Raw genomic sequence first — 24,770 nt, forward strand, 5'->3', positions numbered from 1 at the left:
CCATGAAGTGCGCATAAGGACAGCTGTACGACCTACTAAATTTTACATTTATTTACAATGCCCATACTATGCTTGTTCCTTTTGTTATATTTTCACTACATATGTGTGTAAACATGACTGACACTAGTTATATCTGTAGAAAGTAAGAGCTGCAATTGCTTCAACATATTATGGAGGCCTTGGCATTGAAGAAGGCGATATATTTGTCTCAGACGGAGCTAAGTGTGACATAGCGCGGCTTCAGGTTAGTTATAATCTATGTAACCTTGAGACTGGTTTTATATGAGTTGCCATTTATCAAATGTGTGTCCACTGTCCAGAATTGATTGTCACATTTTCCCAACCCCTCATAATATAAGACTTGTTTGAGAATCCATTGATAATCTGTTTCAACTTAGGAAATGTGGCATCTTTTCTGGACAACGGGAGATTATAAAAATGTGAAAACTCTCGGGAGAATTTGAAGAATATTGTGTTGAATAGTCTGAGTAGCTCAGGTTCTCTCTCATTCTTTTGTTCAATTAGACTAACGAACTGCTACTATTTTCTTCTGGCAGATGCTTTTTGGATCAGATGTCACAATGGCCGTGCAAGATCCATCATACCCTGTATGTTATGTTTCTATGTAAAATTACATTTTCAGCTCTCATATTTTCTGTTGGATCTATCTCTTTTCAAGTTGCTGATGAGAATGGGGAGTTCTTTCTTTTGCTTAAGTGGCTATTATGTCGTATGCATCTGTCATATCCCCCCTATTTTGAAATAAAAGGCGACTGTGACTTTTTAAAAAAAAATTTAACCAATGGCTCTATATAAATACTCCGTAATTCTCACTTTTTCCTTTCTCGAAATTAAAGGAAAAATTCCTTGTTCTATAATGACTCTTCCCAGAGATTATCCATTTGGTAAAATTTATAAGACAATGACCTTATGAAAATGTTTTCTACTATAGACCTAACAAGCTTATTTTACATCAGTACATATTAGTGGTTAACTGGTCAATACTACTTTAAACTCAAATGTGGCCTACTTTTTGAAATGGAGGTAGTACATGACGAGTACTATATTTTGCCAGTATGTGGGTCTGTGTGTGCAGAAATATAGACCTGCACTAACATTGTTACTTCACCTCTGATCTTGTATTGAATAGAACTGATTTTTTTTTTCTAAATAAAAATCAGGTTTGTGGTGACTTATTATATGGGCTATAGATTGGCACTAACTTCTTAGTAAGTTATCATGACTGTAGAGTATAGACTATAGAGTACTTGCTTGAGGAGGCCTTGTCATCTATCGATGTAGTCTCCATTTCAAAACATACATCCATGTTCATTTTTTGGAAATATTAAGGAGCATAATTGACGAGTGAGGTTTAACCAATAGTATGTTGGTGCGGTGGGAATAGAAAAAATTGATTTGATTAATTAATAGAACTTCTATTTATCTAACTAAAGTGTTTAGGGACAGGACTATATTCCTCAATTTTTTATTTCTATTTAACATTAATCATCTAAAAACAGTATATTTTGGTTTGCAGGCGTATGTAGACTCGAGTGTTATAATGGGCCAGACAGGAAAATATCAGAAGGATTCAGAAAAGTATGGTAAAATTGAGTACATGAGGTGTATTCCCGAGAATGGCTTCTTTCCTGACCTGTCTACTGTTGGCAAGACGGATATTATTTTTTTCTGTTCACCAAACAATCCTACTGGTGCTGCTGCAACAAGAGATCAACTAACCAAATTGGTAAAATTTGCTAAGGAGAATGGGTCTATCATTGTCTATGATTCTGCATATGCAATGTACATTTCAGATGACAGCCCACGCTCAATTTATGAAATTCCTGGAGCCAAGGAGGTAAGCTGACATGATATAATGGCTTTTAGGGTTTTTTTTACTTTCTTGCACTTAATTTCCTGAAACTAGAGCACCCTTGCCATATTTACTGGTTACTAGCTTACTACCAAATACCAATCTAGGCTGCACGGAAAAAAAAGTAAAAATTTGGAACGTTATATATATGTGTGTTGTGATACAAGTTGAAATATTTTTTGCATAATTGCATGAATTTACAGTGTTATCCCCCCTACTTAAAATCACAGAAATTTTGGTATGAAATATAATTCTTTTAAGGAAAAATTCAAAATTGGGAAGCTCAAAGATTCACTTTTGACTAACCCCCCCGCCCCCCTCCCCCCCCCTCTTTTCTTTCGGATTTGGCCACAAGTAAACATGTAGGAAGAGAGTAGTGAAAAGAGGGAAAATTCTGGAGACTCGGCAATTGCAGAAGATCACTGGAGACAATCATCTGATTGGAGTTGGGATTCCCTTGAGATATTCGAGCAAGTTTTGAGTTAAGAGACGCAGGGCTGGTGGGCTATCCTTTTAGCAAGAAGCACAATTTCCCTTTTGTTATTTCCTTTTATTTCTGGAACTTTTCGCTAGATATTGCAAGTTTTAACTCGTTTCTGAATGATCTGTAACATCTACGTTTCCGTGCAACACAGCTACCAAATATAAACTCTCTCTTTTTAATTAGTTATGATGTTGGGAGAGTATTTGAAGGATCTTGTAAACAACTGCGTGTTTAATATGGTTTCATTTTTGTTTTCTTTGGATATAGATATTTTATAAGGACTCCGAGGATCCCTCTTATAGACTATAGGGTTACAGCATAGGGATTAAGAAGCCAGATAGAGAACTCAAATCAACATTAACGCATGACCAATACGCATCAGGAAATCGTGTCACAGATTTCCACTCTTGAACCCTTAGAATAGCCAAGTAGTGCACTGGAGAAGCTTAGTAAAGGAGGGCTGAATCGAGGTGTTATTCCAATGTGCTTACAAGTCAACTCTGCAGGCTCTGGAGTAACAAGGGGCCACTTTTTTTTTCTTCCTTGGTTGAAAAAATGATAAGATATTGCAGAATAGAACCAATACTCTCGTCCTTACATGATAGAGTTTACCTTGTCTTCTTGGTTTAATGTGTTCCTTTTCCAGGTTTTCCTTTATTGATGTACAATGTTGTTGGGGAAAAGACTGGAAGATTTAGTTAACAGGCTCTTACTTCACTGTCTTAAGGTGCTACTTGTGGAGTCGTTGCTTATTCATAATCCATGTTCATAATTTGTTGATTTCTGTGATAGATTCACAACCTGCTTATGCAAATAACAGAATTCTAGAGGAAGTTTACAAATTTGATTAACCAAAAGATGTCTCACAAAAGAGATTGAGTACACGGTTAGCAACTTGAGGTTGCAAATCTCAAAAATAGTGACTTTAGGTCACAAGTCTCTACTGATTACACAACTCGATAATGATCTCTAATGCTCTCTTCCTCTTATTTGTAAAGTGGTTCCACTACCAACTCCTTGCCTTGTTTCCTTTCCTGTCTGCAACTCTGAATCTTGTCTCCTGATGTTGTCTCATTAATGTGCCTTGTCCGTATCCTGCTGCTCCTTTTGTTTCTTTCTGGTGTAGGTAGCCGTTATAGGAGGTCGATGCCAAGTCATTACTGTTTCTTCCATAATTTGTGAAAGACATACTAGGTTTTTTTGGGAACAAAGATCAACGAATCAGAGAATTTTTGAAGTAGGAAGCCGGGTTCTCATAACGTTTTGCTGGTGCATATCGAGGACATTTCATGTTCAAGATATGAATATATATAGCTCCTTTTTCATAGCGGTTTTACATAGTTAGAACCAAGTGCTTCATTCGGGGCATCAATTGTTTTTCCTTGATATATAGATAACACTAGATTTCTTTGGCTTGTGGTTTTTGTCTACTCTCTAGCTCTACTTTATGCTTCGGTTACTCTTCACAGTTGAGGTTGGGTTATTATTTCTCTTTTTGTAATTCGACTAACCTGATTTCTCCTCAAAATTACAATCTGGTGATTTGGCTAGGCTTAAAGCACATAAAATACCCCCAATTGGCCAAGTGCAGAAATTATACTTCGTATATAACAACCATTGTGTCTTAAATTTCTCAAATCTACGACATTTTAACATTTTCCATTGTCTCTGGCTGTGCTGCTTTACTGCATTTCTCTGCACTTCCTATGGTTTCTTTGACTGCCCATCATTGATGCTTTTGATTATAAACACCTTTGGTCTTCAGCTGTTAACTCTTCTATCAAGCCTTCTCCAACTTCCATGTATCCTTTAGGACCATTTGAAGGCCTTTAAATCTATCTTGCTTGTAAAACAGTTGTGTTATGGAGTAGTCAATTCAAGTTCTTTCTTTTGATGTTGCCAAGTATAATCCTTGATGAGAAGAGCATGTATCTTCACGTGTTTCCTGCATTTAATATGTTCTAAAGTTTTATTAAAATTCATTGGTTAAAAAAAAATCATATATAAGCTATAGGCTTCTACTATCTGTATGGTGTCTATACCTCATTAGGACATTGCCCCTAGTAGATGTCTTTATTTTGGACTTGCAAAAGGCTTATACAATTTTAACATATGGTGGTCATGGCTATTGTAGGTTGCTATTGAAACAGCGTCGTTTTCTAAGTATGCTGGATTCACTGGTGTTCGTCTTGGCTGGACTGTTGTGCCAAAAGAGCTTTTGTTTTCAGATGGATTTCCTGTTGCAAAGGACTTTAATCGCATTGTCTGTACTTGCTTTAATGGTGCTTCCAACATATCCCAAGCCGGTGTTCTAGCTTGCCTCTCTCTAGAAGGCCTCAAGGTCAGTATCTTTTTTCTGGATGTACAATTTATGGGTATAGAAGAGATTGAAGATTTCCTGTATACTTAAGGTTTGTTAGAAAGCAATTTTCTGTTTCCTAGAAGTGGTTTTCCAGAAACAGTTTCTAGAGAAACAACTTTTGGTCCTATAAATTAAAAGTGCTTTTGAGAAATAGAAGTTGTTTTCTGTTTGGCCTACTTATTTTTTAATTCTAGTTTCTAGCCTAATGTTTATTCCATTAAACTAAACTCTAAAAAATCAATTTGATAGGAGTGAGTGGCCCTTAAACTTAAACAATTGTGTTATGGGGTGTTATTTATTTTTCTATAAAACCAAACATAAAAATTAACATATAAGTCTAATTAATTATACAAAAACAAGTAACTGTATTATTTTTGGCAAATAAAATTATTGTTTTACTTGTTTATTTATTGGAATTTGCATGACCATTGGATTTAGAAATAGATGGTCAACATCAACCAAGGAGCTTCATTATCACTTTGTTTTCTCCGCTCTAACTCCTCTCATATGTTCTCTTCAAATCCTCTCCTTTTCATAAGAAGAAGTCAATCCGAGATCGAGTAGCCTCGAACAAGATCTGACAACCAACTATAGTCTTCCTAGTTACCATGTTGTATTATGGAAGTAAGGTCGTCAGCCGGAAAATTGACAACAACGGTAGCTTTCTCTCTCTTCTCTTTCCCACTTAGCCTCGGTGTTGGATGGTTTAAAAATAAAAAAACCCAACTAGTAACCCAGCCTCTCCGTCCACTTTGTTTCGCCGATGCTTGGTCGTGGATGTTGAGGAGTTCAGAATAGGGAGGGTCAATCTGAGTTCTTATACCGTAAAAATACTAACAAATGAATAAACAATGAAGGTATGTAGATGTTAAGAAGAAACAAACAGTCATTTTACATAGGACATGGAAGGATTTTACATATTAATGAGGATATTTTGGACAAGCTGAAATTTTCATTAAATGAGGCTAACCCCTCCTCGAGAAACTGGTCTAAAGAAGCTTCAATTAGTAGCTTCTCATTCTAAGGGTCCTAAAAGCTATTTTGCCTCCTTTTAGTTTCTCACGAAATAGAAACCATTTCTCAAAAGTAGGGTGTTTGGCCTAGTTTGGGATTGCTAGTCCTAGAAACTCTCTTAGAAGCTTGGCCAAACACCCCCTTAGTATAGTTCATATATTCTTCTTTTTTTGAGGGAATCCATTAGGGGAAGCTTATATTAAAGAATCAGCAGAAGCAACATTCAAAATACTAGCCTGAAATTCGTCCTCCCACAAGCGTTGCCGAATCTCCCAAGGTTGGAAATGAGCAAGATTATGAACAACTTTGTTCCCGCTACGCTTAACAAAAGACCAAACTACAACAGAAAAATAAAAACATAAATCAAAGATATCTTCCAAAACTAAATGAAAATTGCTGCTTCTCCTTGAGTTGTTCTTTAAAGCTTGTATCAATACTAAGCAATCAGATTCAATGACTATTTGCTGCTGACCCAGGTCCTTCCCCCTAACAACAGACCCATTACACACTGCCTTAGGCCTCCCCAATTAGTGGCTCCCACTTTTCCCAGACGTGCCTCACCTCACACGCCACCATAACCCCTCCACTATCACGGGCGAGTACCCCTACACCAGAACCCACCTCGCCTAAGACACCCACGTCCACATTAATCTTCGTCCACCCCTATGCAGGAGGAGCCCACACGGCAGCGTGGTTCATTGGTGAGCCAGACTCGCGCTCCACTTCACGAGACAGCTCCCTCCAAGTCTCCCTACATGTCTTTGACGCATACACCCATGTATTCTCAGAATCAGTCATTTCATTCGCCATACTCAGCTTGTTTCTTGCCACCCAAGATCGCCCAGCAGGTAGTAAAGAACACACATACCTCCTCCTCCTCCTCAAGGTTCTACAAACATGCATCCTACCGGTCCAATAACGTACGGTGTCTCGCAAACTCAGCCTCATAAAAAAAAAACTACTGCACCTCCATACTTCCCTAGCCAACACACAGTCACGGAGCGCATGAAGACACGACTCTTCAAGCTGGTTACACACCCCACAGGTGGCCTCATAGCCACTCACTCGATGGCTAATACCCTTCCGCGTTGGCAGTGCTTCAAGACCTGTTCGCCACGCAAATACTTTGACCCGAGGGAGCACCTTAAGCTGCCAGGACCATCTTCCAAATGTTTGTTGGGTTTGAAGTTGCAACCTCGTCAATCCTCCGGCCATCACCTGCCAACGCCCTAGACCGTACGAAGTAGGTGCCATCCTTCTCGAGGTCCCAACACAAGACATCCTCCGGCATACACCGACTTAACTTAGAGGGATATTCTTGATCCTATCGTGCTCAAAGGGAAAGAGCAGTTGGATAAGAGTTGCACATTCCAGCAGCTCGTGGTCGGGTCTATAAGAGCCTCCAGCTCCGGGTTTGCCTCTCCACAAGGGGATAAGACCCTACGAGTCTGCGTCCCGGGCAGTCATGGATCCGTCTATACCTTAATGCTATCACCATTACCTACTCGTCATCTAGCCCCGTGCCTGATCACCCACCTAGCCTCCTAAATGCCGCGCCACGTATAGCTTGGGTTGGCCCCTGAATCAGCTTCCAAATAGGAATTATTCAGGTAGTACTTTTCTTTTAGAAGTTGTTCCAACACGCTGCCCCTATTGTTAATGAGTCTCCACGCTTGCTTACCAAGTAATGCCCAATTAAAGAGTTTGAAATCTCGGAAGCCAATCCCCCCTTCGCCCTGTGGCTTACATAACTTCTTCCACGCCACCCTATGATTTTTTCTCTCCCCTTGATTTTGACCCCACCAGAAGTGCGCCACAAAAGACTAACTTGAAAACAATCATTGCATAGGTAGGGAGAGATTGGGTCACTGCCTTTATCATAACCTCCCTTCCTGCTTTGGATAGTACCATCCCCTTCCACCATTGATGTTTCTTCCACAACTTCTCTTTAATCCCCTTAGTGATCCCTTTTTTCGACCTCCCCACGGTAGTGGGCAAACCCAAATAGCGATCATGGACCTCTACCCTTCGAACTCCAAGCTTACTCGGCAGTTCACATTGGCGCTCCTCACTTACCCCCTTGCTGAATGGTACTGTAGTTTTGTCTAGGTTGACTTGTTGGCCCGACGACAATTCATAGATTCGCAACACCTCCTAAATCGAATTAGCATCTGGTGTAGCAGCCTTGGCAAATATGATACAATCATCCGCGAAGAGCAGGTAATTAATCGAGCACTAGGAGCAATACGCAGACCATGAATCGAGTTACACTCCATCGCCCGTCTGATCAAATGGGACAACACCTCCGCACATAAGATGAATAAGTGCGGAGATGTGGGATACTCTTGACGAATCCCTCTACCGAGCGAAAACTCTTTTGACGGACGCCCATTAACAAGGAACGAGAACGTAACCGATCGCACACACTCCATCACCCGTCCACTCCACCCCCGATCGAATCTGAACTTCACCTGAACCTCCTGCATGAAATCCCATTCGATAGTATCGTACGCTTTCGACATATCCAACTTCACCGCCATACAACCCTCAACTTGCTTCAAGTTTTTCATGTAATGGAACACCTCAAAAGCCACAAGAATATTATATGTAATCAATCAATCGCCCCGGGGTGAAGGCACTTTGGTTTACATAAATAATCTTGTCAAGGAACAACTTTAACCTATTCACAAGGACCTTCAACGAGATTGGTCTGATATTGGACATTTTATCCGCATTATTCTTCTTCGGTAAAAGGAGCTTGCAGAATCGCTGCTCCGCTAAGAATGTTCAATACTGCCCTCGACACGGTCTGTCCCACTATGTGCCAATACGTTTGGAAAAACATCGGGCACATCCCTTTTGGCCCCGTGGCCTTATTTGGGTGCATGTGGCTCAAAGCTACTCTCACCTCCTCATCCGTGTATTCCGCCCGTAGGGCAGCGTTCATATCACTTGTCTCCCGAGTTTGAAACTCCCGCAATGCATAAGCAATAAGGGCCAGACAAGAGGAAGAGAACATCCCTTAAAGTAATCCACTGCTTCCTTGCTTACCGCTTCATCCCCATTATGTAAGACCTCATTATCATCCTTCAAGCTCCGTATGATGTTAAGTTTTTTCCTCCCCGACGCCCGTTGATGGAAGAACTTAAGAGTTTCTGTCTCCCTCCTTCAACCACAAAACACGAGAGCGTTAGTACACTTCTTCGTGTAGAATTAACCCGACGATATCTCGAACTAGTGTTCGTTGTTGCTCCAACTTGTGAGCCGACAACCCATGTTTGTTAAGTTTCCTTAACTTTTTCAGTTTCTGCTTCAGCACTTTAAATATGGCAACGAACTTATCCGTGCTCCAAGCCTTAAGATCATTTGCGCACATTTCCAATTTAGCTTCCAAATTAACCACCACCCACCCCCCAGGGGCGGAATCGGGGGGGCTGGCGGGGGGGGGACATGGCCCCCCCATGATATGTTCAAGTATGAAATATGCACTACAAACGCACATGTCTAGTATAGCTCAAGTGGTTATTTTCCTTAATAATTGGAGGTGCAAGGAGGTACAAGGTTCGATTCTTAGCTCCCTCAATTTTATACTTAGTTTTCTTATTTTATTTTTGTTTCTAAATGTTATAAAAATAAAAATTATATGTTAAAATTTGGCCCCCCCCCTATGTATAATTTCTGGTTACGCCCCCCCCCCCCAAAGCATCTTCTACTACACCTTCACAACTCTCATATGTGGATGTTCAAAACGGAACAGCGTGTCCCCTAGCGCCACAATACCTTCTCTACGCCACAATGTAAGTCGAATGAGCGCATGATCCGACCATTCTCGATCTCGATCCAGGTGCCGGAGATGGCAGTCGGGAAACATAGTCATCCAGTCCTATCGAGTCTGCATCGAATGTTTTCGCCTTCCTCTCTCCCATTGTCGTATGTAAAATCATATCCCGAATAAGGGATACATCCAAACCCACATATATCCACAACCTCCCGGAAGGCTGTAATTTGCCATTTCGCACTATCATTACCCCCTATATTTTCCGACTGGAATAAAATCTCGTTGAAGTCACCTATGCAACACCAAGGTAATTGAGATTGAGCAGCTAAGTCCGCTAGCAATTGCCACGACAAATGGCGATTACTCACCTCCGGCCACCCGTAAAAGCCACCCTTAAAACCCAGTGAGTCTCCATTCCTCGTCCCCAACCCCACCTCGTACTAGCACGTCGATATGATGGATATACATCGTACGCAATACCACGTCAAGACCCTTCCTCCATAGCATTGCTAGACCCCCCGAAGGACCCATCGAGTCCACCGCTAACCCCTCATAAGCCACCAGCCTACTTTTCACCCTGTTGAACTCCATACAACTTAGCTTCGTCTCCGACAAGAACACAAGAGACGAGGCCTCTCTCCGTATAAGGTCCCGGAGCCCATCAACTGCAATTGGGTTGCCGAGCCTTCTGTAGTTGAGGCTTATCGTACTCATTGAGCTCGGTGGGGTTGCTCAACGGCAACCTCCACCACACGCAATCCAACAACATCATCACCCAAGAACGCTTTCTTCCCCACTCCCTCCACATCTTCCCTCTCACTGTCTACTATCCTCCCTCTTTTTTTACTCCCTACGTCCTTCACACCCTCTACAACCCCTAATTCAACCACTTTCCTCTCTCTAGGAGATTTCTTAGATTTCTTCAGCTTAATCTTCCTTTGCAATGCAATGTTAGAACCCTCACCCAGTCCCGGTGAGAAATGGAGTGGAGGTGACAGTCACTGTATCCCCACTAGCAGCAAGATTACCCTCCTTCTCCCCACAAGTCACACACCCTTCTGCTACACTTCTCCCTACACTTTCTCTTCCCTTTGGGCCCAACGAAGATTTGGCTACCTGCGGTTGTAATCTCTTTACCGACACACGATCATCGCTCACCCCACTCACACCTACAACTAGCAATTTCTTAGGCTTTTGCACCTTCAAAGCCTCCTCAACCTTCCTCGTAACAAAAAGAGCTCAATTGCTAGCAGCCAAGGAGGTCATCTCCTCAATCTCCTTCCCACGCTTGTTGTGTGGGGATGCCCTTAGGAATAGCCCCATCCAAGACCTTTCTTCTTGTCCTCTCCAAGACCACCACGTAATCTCTCTCCGAGTGCCCTATTACGCCACAGGCAAAGCCATTCATACGCAAATTCCACCTTTAGCTCTCTCCCATTTCTGTCAAGGGTATCTTTGGTCCTGTTCAATCTTCATGATCGTCCCCATTCCCGCAACGAGCGCTCTAACATGAGCATCCGATTGGCAGTTGAAGGGCAACTTTTTCACTCGAACCCAAAAGGGCGAATGAGTTAGGTTCACCTCTTCGGGCTGTTCATCTCCCTCAACCTCCTTCATGTCAATTAATATATTCTCAAAGCACCATGGCCGTCCTTGTAGCACCTTCTCCTTGTCCCTCCAATGAAAAAATTGAAATGCATAGAGGATAGGGCCTAATGACCATACTACACATTGGTGCCCAGACCTTCGACATAGTTAGCTTAAAGGCCTCCACATTATACGGTTTGTCCCTTACCGTTCAAGGTTGTTCTTATCATCGGATAATTCAATGCCTCCTCGTCTTCCAAACGCAAATTCGAGCACCGGGATACAATTAATTTCACCGGACATGTTAGCACAAATTGATCGGAGATACGGTAGAGTTAGCCCGAGAAAAGTCTAAGGTTTTGTCTAACGCGAGAGAAGGTCGTCCTTTCTTTCAAGGGAGTTTTTTTTTTTTAGGTTGGGTTTGTTAAGTTGTGAGAGTAAATCTAAAGTTCATATATTCTACTAGAAACTCTAACCTGTTCTTAAGCAAACGTGTAATGCTATGGGTCATCTTGAAATTCTTAATGTTCACTAGTAGTGCTATGGGACATTTCTTATGTGAATATTAATGAGTTACTACACACAAGAGAATAACGCTGATTTGTTTGCTCTTTAGAGACTCACATCACCAAGAATCAAATAATCAGATGCAAAATTAAATAACTTGATTAAAGACTGATCACCCTCAAGCTAGATAATTTCAAAACACACACAAAACACTCAAGATATGTTTTTAATAAAACACTCATAAACTTTATATCAGACTTCGTGAATATAACAATGTTGAAAATCCTTCTTATATACGTTACGAAATCTAATAAGGATAGGACTATAAAAATAAAATCCTAAACAACCTAAAACATGTAAACTAGACTTGATCATCATGATCCCGACCTGCTAGCTCGGACGGACCCGAAAAATAGAGGGGTTTGGGTAGAATTTTAGGCTCGTTTTTCAGGCTAGGCCCGTTTCAAATTTTTAATTTTTTAGGTGGATTTTGGGCAACTCAAAATCGAATTTTAGTTATTAATTTGACCCGGTCCGAAAATGGCCCGGAAGCCCGCTATTTTCGGCCCGAAATAACGGGTTTTGGACATAAATTGCAGGCCCGAACTTTGGCCCAACCCGACCTAGTGGGCAGAATTTCTAAATCGCGGTCCTGCTCGAACCTTACCCGACCCGTAATTTGGTCATGTCTAATGTAAATGAAATCTAGGCTTAAACCGGAAAAATCGACTTCTGCCATCCAAAACCCCGCAAGCCAAAATAATTAAGAAAGCAATAAACCACCATTATTCCCACGTCACTTAATTACATGCTTGGGAATACACTATCAAGCATACAATGTCCGACAAACTTGATGTCCCAGCCCACTGCCCATGCATGCCTTCTATGGTACTTAGCTCCAAACTTTTGTTGTCGCTGTATAGTGCAATCAGACCATCTAAGCTCTCAATGTCCTCAAATCTCGAAGTTCTTCATCTGTAACGTAACGAACGTGCGAGATCACCCACGTTAAAAGATGCACTAACACCTTACTCCCCCGGTATTTGTAAGCATTGTCCCCAATCTTCACCAGTATCTTAAACGGACTTCTTGGCATGAGTTTATTTTTTAAGCTTGTTCGGAAAGCGCTCCTTCCTTAAGTGTAGCATATTTTGCTCAGACTCATATTGTGGTGTGTCCGACAAGGGATCGGAGGAACCGACACTCTAGATGTGATAAATTTCTTACTAGGCCAATATATATTTGAGTGTCATATCGTGACACCCTCTATCAACCAAAGTGTCGAACTAACAAAGAGAGTGTAACCAAACTAGCTCCCACACCTGGTACGCATGTTGCTTCCGATATTTATTGGCTCGCTCCCAATTCAAGTCATTCACCTTTTCGATTCGAGCTCGAACCTTACCGTGTAATTTTCTCATTACTTGTGCCTTGGCTGCTGCATCCTTATGTACTAATTCTCCTTGTGGAATTGCGACAAGATCAATAGGCCCCATAGACCACCTCAAAAGGAAAATGCTTCGTGGCATAGGTAGGGGATCAATTGTAAGCAAATTCGGCATGAGCTAACTTCATGTCCAGTCCTTTTGTGTCTTACTCACCAAGCCTCTTAAGAGTACGCCAAGTGTCCGATTGGTTACCTCCGTTTGTCCTTCGGTTTGTGGGTGATAGGAGGTACTGAAGAGTAGTTTTGTACCTACAAGCTTCCATAAGGATTTCCAAAACAAATTCACATCGTAATCACTCCAAATGGTCCTTGGTAACCGATGTAATCGTACTATCTCCTTGGAGAATAAATCTACTACATTAATAGCGTCACCAGTCTTGTGACAAGGTATGAAGGGCACCATTTTGGAAAATCGGTCTACCACCACAAATATAGCGTCTTTACCCCGTTGCTTTCTAGGCAACCCCACCACAAAATCCATGATACGTCTTCCCAAGGGAACTCCGGTATAGGTAAGGGTGTGTATAAGCCTTGATGGAACGTGCTCTTTGCCTTTTGACACGTAGCACTCCTTAAAACCACGACTTGTACATCGCCCAACATCTTTTGCCACGACTGATCACCCTCAAGCTGGATGATTCCAAAACACATACAAAACACTCAAGATATGTTTTTAATAAAACACTCAAAAATTTTTATTAGACTTCGTGAATATAACAATGTTGAAAATCCTTCTCATATACGCAAGAAATCTGATAAAGATAGGCCTAAAAAAATAAAATCCTAAACAACCTAAAACATGTAAACCAGACCTGATCATCATGATCCCGACCTGCTAGCTCGGACTGACCCGAAAAATAGAGGGGTTTCGGCAGAATTTTAGGCTCGTTTTTCGGGCTAGGCCCGGTTCGAATTTTTATTTTTTAGGTGGGTTTTGGGCAACTCAAAATCGAATTTTAGTTATGAATTAAAATTATGAATTTGACCCTGTCCGATAATGGCCCGGAAGCCCACTATTTTCGGCCCCAAATAACGGGTTTTGGGCATAAATTTCCGGCCCGAAGTTTGACCCAACCCGACCTAGTGGGCAGAATTTCTAAATCGTGGCCCTGCTCGAACCCGACCCGACCCTCAATTTGGTCATGTCTAATGTAAATGAAATCTAGGCTTAAACCGGAAAAATGGATTTCTGCCATCCAAAACCCCGCAAGCCAAAATAATTAAGAAAGCAATAAACCACCATTATTCCCACGCCACATAATTACATGCTTGGGAATACACTATCAAGCATGCAATGTCCGGTAAAATTGATGTCCTAGCCCACTGCCCATGCATGCCTTCAATGGTACTTAGCTCCAAACTTTTGTTGTCGCTGTATAGTGCAGACCATCTAAGCTCTCAATCTCCTCAATCTCGAAGCTCTTTATCTGTAATGTAACTAACGTGCTAGATCACCCACGTTGAAAATTCACTAACACCTTACACCCCCGGTATTTGTAAGCATTGTCCCCAATCTTCTCCAGTGTCTTAAACGGACTTCTTGGCATGAGTTTATTCTTAAGCCTGTTCGGAAGGCGCTCCTTCCTTAAGTGTAACATATTTTGCTCATTCTCTTATTGTGGTATGTCCGACAAGGGATCGGAGGATCCGACACTCTAGATGTGATAAATTTCATACTAGGCCACTATATATTTGAGTGTCATGTCGTGACACCCTCTATCAACCAAAGTGTCGAACTAACGAAGAGTGTAACCAAACCAGCTCCCACACCTGGTACACATGTTGCTTCTGATATTTATTGGCTCGCTCCCAATTCAAGTCATTCACCTTTTCGATTCGAGCTCGAACCTTATCATGTAATTTTCTCAGTACTTGTGCCTTGGCTTATGTACTAATTCCCCTTGTGGAATTGCGACAAGATCAACAGGCCCCATAGACCACCTCAAAAGGAAAATGCTTCGTGACACAGGTACGGGATCGATTGTAAGCAAATTCGGTATGAACTAACTTCATGTCCAGTCCTTTTGTGTCTTACTCACCAAGACTCTTAAGAGTACGCCAAGTGTCCGATTGGTTACCTTCGTTTGTACCAGGTTTGTGGGTGATAGGAGGTACTGAAGAATAGTTTTGTACCTACAAGCTTCCATTAGGATTTCCAAAACAAACTCATAAACTTCACATCGTGATCACTCCAAATGGTCCTTGGTAACCGATGTAATCGTACTATCTCCTTGGAGTATAAATCTGCTACATTAATAGCGTAATCAGTCTTGTGACAAGGTATGAAGGGCACCATTTTGGAAAATCGATCGACCACCACAAAAATAGCGTCCTTACCCCGTTGCGTTCTAGGCAACCCCACCACAAAATCCATGGATACGTCTTCCCCAGGGAACTCCGGTACAGGTAAGGGTGTGTATAAGCTTTGATGGAACGTGCTCTTCGCCTTTTGACACGTTGCACACCTTAAAACCACGACTTGTATATTGCCCAACAACTTTGGCCAATAAAAGTGTTCTTGTAACATAGTGAGTGTCTTCGTCAACGCCAAAATGGCATGCAATGCCTCCCCTATACGCCTCTTTTACCATCAATACCCGAATAGAGCATTTTGGCACACACAATCGATTACCTTTCAAAAGGAACCCCTCCTGTAGCATATAAGGACCTACTGGTCCCAACACACTTGGCCAATATTAGAGCGAATTTTAGTACTCCTTTAGTAGTTCGAAACCAAGCAACCTGATACTTAACGCACTCAACAACGATAAATTAAAGGACTGTAGAAATTCCACCCATTTGGCATGGCGCGAATTCAACTTCTGCTACCCTTGTATGTATTTTAAGGCCTCGTGGTCCAAGTGCAACACTTGGATGAAGGTAATGGCTCAAATGGTCCAGAGCTCTCACTGTGGCATAAAATTCCTTTTCGTAAGTGTAGTAGTTTAATCTGGCACCTTCTAACTTTTCATGGAAGTAGGCAATTGAGTACTTTCGTTGTACCAAGACCGCCCTGATCCCGACTCCATGAGCATCTTTCTCCACTTTGAACGGGCTTGAAATATCCGGTGCTACACAGTTTTTGTTTCACTAACTCAATTGTTGTCTGGCCTTCTTCACTCCATTCAAACCTTCCTTTCTCTTTTTATAAACACTCTATCATGGGTGCTACCACACTAAAAAAAATTATCACAATAGAACAATGCTAAGCCATGAAATGAGCGAACCTCCGTTACCATGGGAAGGAATAGGCCAGGATTTAGTTGCTGCCTCAACAGATACTCCATCTCATAACCCAGAAAAGATTATGCACGAAGAAATAACACTTGTCTTCTTTGGCGTACAACTTTTGCTTTCTTAACATCTCAAATACGCTTCTCAAAGTGCCCTAAATGTTCCTCCACATTCTTACTATAAACCAGAATGTCATCCAACTAAACTACCACGTACTTGCTGAGGAAGGGCTTTAACACCCCTTACATTAATCTCATGAACGTGCTACGTGCATTAGTGAGACCAAACGGCATCACCACATTCGTACAAGCCAAATTTAGCCAAAATCTCCCTTTCTACTTCCTTGCCGCTGATCCAGGTAAGTCGACTTCTTATTAGACATGCCATCAATGGGTTTCACCACTTGTAATGGTTTTAGAGCAACCTGCTTTTCTCCTCCCCCCCCCCCCCCCCCTTTTTTTCATCACATATACGGTTGTCCTTCCGGTGAATTGGGCGTACCTATCGTATTGCCAAGGTCAGCCTAACAGTATGTGACAAGCATCCATAGGACAAGCGTCGCATAAAACCTTATCATCAAAACTGCCAATTGAAAAGGATATTAAAGCCTGTTTACTCACCTTTACATCACTGAATCATTGAGCCAGTGCAACTTGTATGGTTGTGTTATGTGGGTGCTCCGTGGTCAGCCACTTCAGCTTATTGATCACCTTGGTAGACTCCGCATTAGTGCAGCTTCCCGTATCAATAATCACCTCGCACAATCTGTCCTCTACCTTACACCTCGTCAATAAAAATCTTCTCACGTTGTGAGTCTCCATGGCTACGGCTGTGTGTGAAGGGTCCTGCGAAGTACAAGTGTCCGACCTTGAATTTCTGCTTCGTTCTCAGCCACCTGCTCTTCTTCGGAACCTGATTTCTGATAGCAATCCTCCTCCTCCTTGAGTCTTTCTTCAAGGCCCTTTTTTCCATCCTGATTGTAGGTTGCTTGAATTTCTCGAATAACTTGTACAGCCATGATCTGCTAGGACAGTTGCTTTGTATGTGACCATAGCCTTTGCACTTGAATGAACTCTTGTCTTGGCTTTGATTGAATCTAGTAGAAGGAGGTAACTCCTGTCGTATGGTTCAACGTAGGTCTTGGCTTTCTTTGATTTGTTATGTTTCTCGACTCTAGCTGTTACCTTCCATACTTCCTCGAATGACCAATATGGCTGCAACTCCACCTTCTCTGCAATCTGTTCAGATAGGCACGTAACAAACCTAGCAATTCTGTGCTCAGTCTATTCCGGGCGCACAACATGCTTAGTTTCTCGAATTCAGTCACATACTCGTCAATACTCTGAGATGAACTGCTAAATTTGGAGTAGAAATTTAATGGCATAAATGATGTTAAATTGCTTGATGGAATGATGGGTGAAGAACACAAAAGGGATACAAAAGTAGTAGCTTGAGGCTACAAATCTCTAGGTTTAGTGACTTGAGGTCACCACTCTCCAAAGCCTAAACTTTACCCAATTCTCAACATGATTCTGGTTCCCCTTCCCTTCTCCTTTTAATTACCAACTGCTAGTAATAGGACAAAAACAATTAATAAAAGTAGTCTAAACAAAATAGCAGCTGCAGGGTGCCACTCTGTGGAGTGGTTACTGCCCTTGGGTTGGTGGCTGCCTCTACATCCCTTTTGTCCTGTAGTGCTGACTTCCTTTTCTTCCTTGTATATGTTTGCAGCAGTTGTGGGTGGTGTTGGGGTATTGCATTATGTCCTTCTACTGTTTAGTCCATTACATTTTAGAGTTTGCATTCTATGAAACATATCCTGTGAGAAATCATCGGGAACAAACCTCTTATGCATCTGTTTCTTGAGTTGTGTCCAAGTGGTTATATTTGAAAGATCTTCCTTGCGCCTCTTTTTCTTTAAGTTATCCAACCATAGACTTGTGTAGCCGGATACTTTCATCTCTGTGATCTTATAAGATTTTCTATCATCATACTCCTTATAATCGAATACTCGTTCAACCCTTCGTATCCAATCAAGGAATTTTTCTGGATCCAAACTTCCATTGAATTCCGCGATGTCTGGACGTAAGTTTTATCATCGTCTTTAAGTCTGCCCCTCCTTCGTGACCTGGGTCTAGGGCTTTCCTCATCACTTGATTCGTTGTGTTTGTTCCTCTGTGGTCTAGACCTTGATCCTTCACTGTCACTGGTGCTTAAACAGCTATTGCTGCGCTTAATCTTCCTCGACTTTGGAGTCCGGTGGATGTTACCGAGTCTGGCTAGGACTTCATCCAGCCTGGTTGTCAGTTCCCTAATCTGTAATCTGTCTATCTCTCTTGTTTTCCTTAGCCTGCTCCAGTGTTACTCCAGATGATTCTTCCTCGCTCATCTTGATTCTGTACTCAGAGACTTAAACTTGCTACACTTGTCAGATGCGCACAATTCAGCTGATATTCTGACCGAGCTTTGATACCACAGTTGATACGAATATTGATGAGTTAATACACACAAGAGAATAAACGCTGATTTGTTTGCTCTAAAGACTCATGTTACCAAGAATCAAACAATCAGATGCAAAATTAAATAACTTGATTAAAGACTGATCACCGTCAAGCTAGATAATTTCAAAACACACACAGAACAAGACTGATCACCCTCAAGCTAGATAATTTCAAAACACACACAGAACACTCAAGATATGTTTTTAATAAAACACTCAAAAACTTTATATCAAACTTCGTGAATATAACAATGCTGAAAATCCTTCTTATATACGCAAGAAACCTAATAACGATAGGAGTGTAAAAAAATAAATCCTATACCAACTAAAACATGTAAATAAAATCTAGGCTTAATCTGGAAAAACCGACTTCAAGTGAAATCCAAAAACCCGCAAGCCAAAATAATTAAGAAAGCAATAAACCACCACAATTCCCACGTCCATGCTTGGGAATACACTATCAAGCATACAGTGCCTGGCAAACTTGATGTCCCAGCTCACTGCCCATGTGTGCCTTCTATGGTACTTAGCTTCAAACTTTGGTTGTCGCTGTATAGTGCAATCAAACCATCGAAACTCCAATGTCCACATCAATTTCTATTTTGGATTGTCCTAAAAATATGATTCATTTTGTGAACTTACAACTTGTCCATATTACCGTACCTTGTGGTATGTTAAAGATGTAAAAACATGAATAAATAGTAATTATGGTATTCAACCTAGCTTCAATCAAGTGTGGCCTATTACTCAGTAGCAGTAGAGTACTTGTAATCACTTGACCCAGATCTTAAACCACTAGCAGGAATTATGGAGAAAGAACTTAACTAGCTCTTTTTAGAAGCCATGTACACGGATTCGTTTTATTAGAAAATTCTGAGAACCGCATCTACAAATACTTGATGTACATAAGACGGACTATAAGTGTCTCACACAGCTTTCTCAGAATTATAGCTCTTTTTAGAAGCCATGTACACGGATTCATTTTATTTAGAATATTCTGAGAAGCGCATACTGGATGTATATAAGACTGACGATAAGTTCCTCACACAGCTTTTGTACGTATGTCCTTAGGTTAGGTCACCGCCCACTTTTGTAATGCATGTAACATTTCTTTTGATTGCTTATTTACTTATCCATATTCATTGCAAAAAGTGAAGGGTTCATGTTTGAACATTTTGCAGGCAATGAAGCAAGTCATTGGTTTCTACAAAGAAAATACCAACATAATAGTGGATACATTCAAGTCCCTCGGTTTTAATGTATATGGGGGAACAAACGCGCCATATGTATGGGTGCACTTTCCTGGACGAAGTTCTTGGGATGTTTTCAGTGAGATTCTTGAAAAGACTCACGTGGTTACCACACCTGGTAGTGGGTTTGGGCCTGGAGGTGAAGGGTTCGTCCGTGTTAGTGCCTTTGGTCACAGGGAAAATATTCTGGAAGCCTGCAGAAGATTCAAGGAGTTGTACAAGTGATGCTTGAACAATATTTATGGTCTCTAGGGCTGTCAATTATTAGTACAATGGTTGGCCATCACGCCTTTGCTTATTGAATCTTAAATAATGAATGTGCATCTCTCTTTTGTTCCTTTTCCTTTTCCGTTTTTCTAATATCTTTATTTTCCAATAATCTACCGTCCATATTTGCATGGGCATAAAGATTTACCCAGGCAAAATCGTCAATTCAATTGGAGATTCTAGGTAAATTGCCAACCCAATTAGCGATTTAACCTGGTTAAGTCGCCAATTCAATTATGCCAATTGAATTAGCGTCTTACTCTGGTTAAAACGCCTATTGAATTAGCAATTTTGTCTGCGTAAATCACCAACCCAATTAGCAATTTTGCCTGATCAAGTCAAAACTGAATTCGGATCTTGTCACTGACGACACCTAACAAGTAAAAATGATTCTAACTGGAACTATACAACCCGGCCATACTGCAACAGCGCAATCATTGTTCAATGACAAATACCAACAACCTGTTTTGACAGATCTTGGAACTGTGGCAACCACATGATATATACTCCTATGATCTTATCTCAGATTCTCAGTACCTAAGCATCTTGCTACCTCGTACAATCTGTTCAACTTAAATTTTTATTCGCAGCCTAACCATGCTGCTTCTTTGAAGCCTCACACTTGCTAGAAACACTAACACTACTTTAGAATTCCAAAAATTAAACCTTAATCAATTTTTTTTTATCGGTACATGAATCAAATTGGAAACAATCTCAATGAAAAAAAATCAGAAATGAAAACAGTATGTAGGCGCGCACAAGTCTTTGGGTCTGAGCAGCGGTAGAAGTTAGAGATGCTAAATCTGCTGCTTACTGTTGCCAGGAGTGTGCATCGTACAACAGCCTTATGCTGGGATTTTCTCCCACTTAAGGGGCTTGACAACCTCCCAGGTGAAGTCTGCGTCATCTCTTCCAAAATGTCCGTATGCAGCTGTCTTTTGGAATCTGCCATTTCCACCTCTCTTGAGGTCAAGGTTGATAGAGATCATTCCTGGCCTGAAGTCAAAGTTCTCCTTCACAATCTTAAGGATTTCCCTGTCATGGATCTTTCCAGTTCCATAGGTATCAACAAATACTGATAAAGGTTCTGGAACACCAATGGCATATGACACCTGCACAATGGCTCTTCGAGCAAGCCCATTGGCTACAATGCTCTTAGCAGCCTGTCTGACAACATAGGCACCACTTCTGTCTACCTTAGTTGGGTCTTTTCCAGAGAAAGCACCACCACCATGAGCTCCCCATCCACCGTATGTGTCGATGATGATCTTACGACCAGTGAGTCCAGCATCTCCATGTGGTCCACCAATGACAAATCGGCCTGATGGATTAAGGTGGAAGATGGTCTTATCATCAAGATACTTCTCAGGGATGACGGGCTTGATGACATGTTCCTTGAGGTCAGCAGCAATTTGATCATTGGTGACAGTCTCATCATGTTGGGTGGAAATAAGGACAGTGTGAACACGGACAGGTACCATGGCACCGTTCTCATTGTAGTACTCAACAGTGACTTGAGTCTTACCATCAGGCCTGAGCCATGCACAGGTGCCATTCTTTCGCACCTCAGTGAGGCGAGCACCAAGCTTGGTAGCAAGAACATGGCTGAGTGGCATAAGCTCTGGGGTCTCATCAGTGGCATACCCAAACATGTGTCCTTGATCACCAGCACCAATCTCCTCAGGGCGCTTGGTTAGATGGCCATGAACACCCTGAGCAATGTCAGGACTCTGCTGCTCAATATTGACCAAGACCTTGCATTTGTCAGCATCAAGACCAACATCATCAGAAATGAAACCAATGGAACGGCAAGTGTCACGCACAATCTTCTCATAGTCTACGTTGGCCTTGGTGGTAATTTCCCCAAAAACCATAACCATGTTAGTCTTGGTGCAAGTTTCACAAGCAACCTTGCTGTCGGGGTCCTGCTCGAGGCAAGCGTCCAGGACGGCATCAGAGACCTGATCACAGAGCTTGTCGGGGTGTCCCTCGTTCACTGATTCAGATGTGAATAGAAAGGTCTCCATTTCCTAAAGTTGCATAAAAGTAAATTAAGTTACGAGTGATTACCTATAGGACAACTTTACACAGAGATCTGTCATAGTATCATCTATATCATAAATCATTATCATCATAGTGGATCATTCAATTGCATTCTAGTCTTATACGGAGTAAGAAAAACCCCTAAAAACCCAAATCCTACCTACAATACGCATTTTGCATCCATAATTAGAAATGAAATTTAAGATTCTTAACCCTTAAAATCCAGTCATTTCGTTTCTGATTTAAATAATTGGATTCAACATACATGATATTATCCACAAATTCACGCTATAAATAACCCCATAACAACCAAGCTGCAAATTTATTCATTAATGCCCAGATCTTCACATTCAATTTCCCCAAAAATTTAAGCTAATCAAATCAATACTCGCCATCGGTAGCAAAATGAACGGATCTATTAATAAACAGTTCATAATTCAATAAATCTAATGAATGAATCTTCATATGAATAAAAGTGGTTACACTCCATCCAATGAATAAACATGCAGATCTATCACAATTTACGCAAGCAAATGATGCGTCAAATGAAAAAAAAACAATTAAACAATTCGAAAAGGGGAAGAGATTTAAGAAATGTACCTTGGATCGAAGAAGAAGAAGTTAGATCTGGAAAAGGATGAGCGAATGAGAGAATTCCGAGAAGATTGGCGGCACTCAAGCTCAGGTTAACTGCGACCAATTGCTAGCTCGTGCGCTTCTTATTTATAGCCATATTGCATACTTCTTTTTTTTTTTTTTTTTTTATTTACAATTTATTCTGACCGGTTACTGGATTTACCGGTCTACGCTCTACATCCTACTAACCCTCTTTTTGGAGTGCCTAGTCATCTACTCCAGTGGGTTGTTGAGATTTGTTAGGTGAGCACCACTAAGCAGCCTTCACTAATCATTTATTCATTACAACCTCTAATTAAACATGTCTTCTATCTTGTTTCTTTAACCAATGAATATAGTTGTTCATATATTTTTTTTAACTTTTAATATATTTTAATTAATTTTTATATTATAAAAAAAGTTTTGATCGATAAATATCGTAAAAGTTTATATGATTAATTATATACATTATTAGTACTTTATAAATAATTTTTAAAAAAATGAAAAAAAAAAACTATTACTCCCATCATTCCTTATGTTCTATCCATTTGGAATCTTGACACTATTCACAATGGAAGGAAATCTCTTGAATTACTACCAATATATAAGAAAAAATATAGTCATGTAGGGTCGTATTTGATTCGTCTCAATGAGCATTTTGACAATATGAAAATTTTATAATTTTTAATAACACGTAATTAGAAATATTAATGATGTAAAATGCGCATTGGTAAATGCGCCAAGTTGAAATGGATAGAACATTTAGGAACAGATGAAGTACTAAAGTATAAATAATCTTTACCTATATAAACTTAATTTTTAAGCATTTTGAGTTTACTTTTGCTCTGATGTACACTAATATATAGTACACCACTTGTAAATAAGAATCTTGATGAATATACACTACTCCCACCTTTAAGACCGATTTCTGACTTAAATGTACGCCATTTTTAATTAAATCCGAATCTAACGTCCATATCAGTAAAGAAAACCAGTATTTTTTTACGAGACAATTGTAATTATAGTATTAAAATTATATTCCGAAGCATAAATCACATTTTTACCTAAGACTTATTTTTGTAAAAAGTTGGAGTGATTTCTAAATATAGTACTCCCTTTGTCCTTAATACTCGCACCGTTTTGACTTTTTGCACTATTCACATAATTCACTTTGACCCTATTTTATTTCTAGTATATATATATATATATATATATATATATATATATATATATATATATATATATATATATATATATATATATATATATATATATATATAGGAGAAAGCTCATGTGAGAACACCCTATATATATGAGAACAGTTTCATATGTAAGAATAAATCTAGGCCTTTAGATCGATTTGCATCTGAGTATCTGACCGCTGAGATATATTAGGATAGTAATGGCATTTTTGTAATATTTTGTACATATACCCCCAATTTCCTTCCACTTTCACGCCTGACCTTTCTCTCTCCAAATTTGCAGCAGCTTCATCTTCTTTCTCTCTCTAAACTTTCACTCCAAATTGCAGTTGTGGAATTTCATTGATCTTCATCAAATCCTTTGATTTCGGTTAAATTTATGCAATTTTAACACCGAATTAACGATAATCTTCCCCAATATTTCCAGATTTCGTGATTTTTAGTTTTAATTAAAGGTATGCTTTCAAATTTGGGTCTACTTTTCAATTATGTAATCCCGCTAATTAACTTGAGTTAATGATTCATGTGCTTAATTTGATTGTTCAGATGATAGTTTGATTGAATAATTTCTATATTTCGTGTTTATTATTCAATTCATTTTGATTTC

At 40.4% G+C, this 24,770-nt stretch overlaps 2 protein-coding genes across 2 annotated transcripts in view; one reads left to right on the top strand and one right to left on the bottom strand.

Moving 5' to 3' along the window:
• Positions 1-20,379, top strand: part of LOC110776263 (probable LL-diaminopimelate aminotransferase, chloroplastic) — a 29,037-nt gene extending 8,658 nt beyond the window's left edge. Inside the window, exons 5-9 of the mRNA XM_021980812.2 lie at positions 140-244; positions 558-608; positions 1,538-1,858; positions 4,492-4,698; positions 19,968-20,379. Coding sequence (XP_021836504.2) covers positions 140-244; positions 558-608; positions 1,538-1,858; positions 4,492-4,698; positions 19,968-20,261 — 978 coding nt within the window. The 3' untranslated portion in view covers positions 20,262-20,379. The remainder of the gene's footprint in view (positions 1-139; positions 245-557; positions 609-1,537; positions 1,859-4,491; positions 4,699-19,967) is intronic.
• Positions 20,380-20,867: 488 nt separating this feature from the next.
• Positions 20,868-23,104, bottom strand: LOC110776268 (S-adenosylmethionine synthase 2). Its single transcript, XM_021980818.2, has 2 exons — positions 22,947-23,104; positions 20,868-22,333 (listed from the first exon to the last, which is right to left on the bottom strand). Exon 2 carries the CDS (start codon positions 22,328-22,330, stop codon positions 21,149-21,151), a length of 1,182 nt encoding a protein of 393 aa, XP_021836510.1. The 5' UTR covers positions 22,331-22,333; positions 22,947-23,104; the 3' UTR covers positions 20,868-21,148.
• Positions 23,105-24,770: the final 1,666 nt, after the last annotated feature.

This window comes from Spinacia oleracea, chromosome 5, assembly GCF_020520425.1.
Source record: "Spinacia oleracea cultivar Varoflay chromosome 5, BTI_SOV_V1, whole genome shotgun sequence".
Classification (NCBI taxonomy): Eukaryota; Viridiplantae; Streptophyta; class Magnoliopsida; order Caryophyllales; family Amaranthaceae; genus Spinacia; species Spinacia oleracea.

Bases quoted from the DNA above. Each gene is read 5' to 3' on its own strand.
- LOC110776268 (XM_021980818.2), bottom strand. From the start codon at position 22,330: ATGGAGACCTTTCTATTCACATCTGAATCAGTGAACGAGGGACACCCC.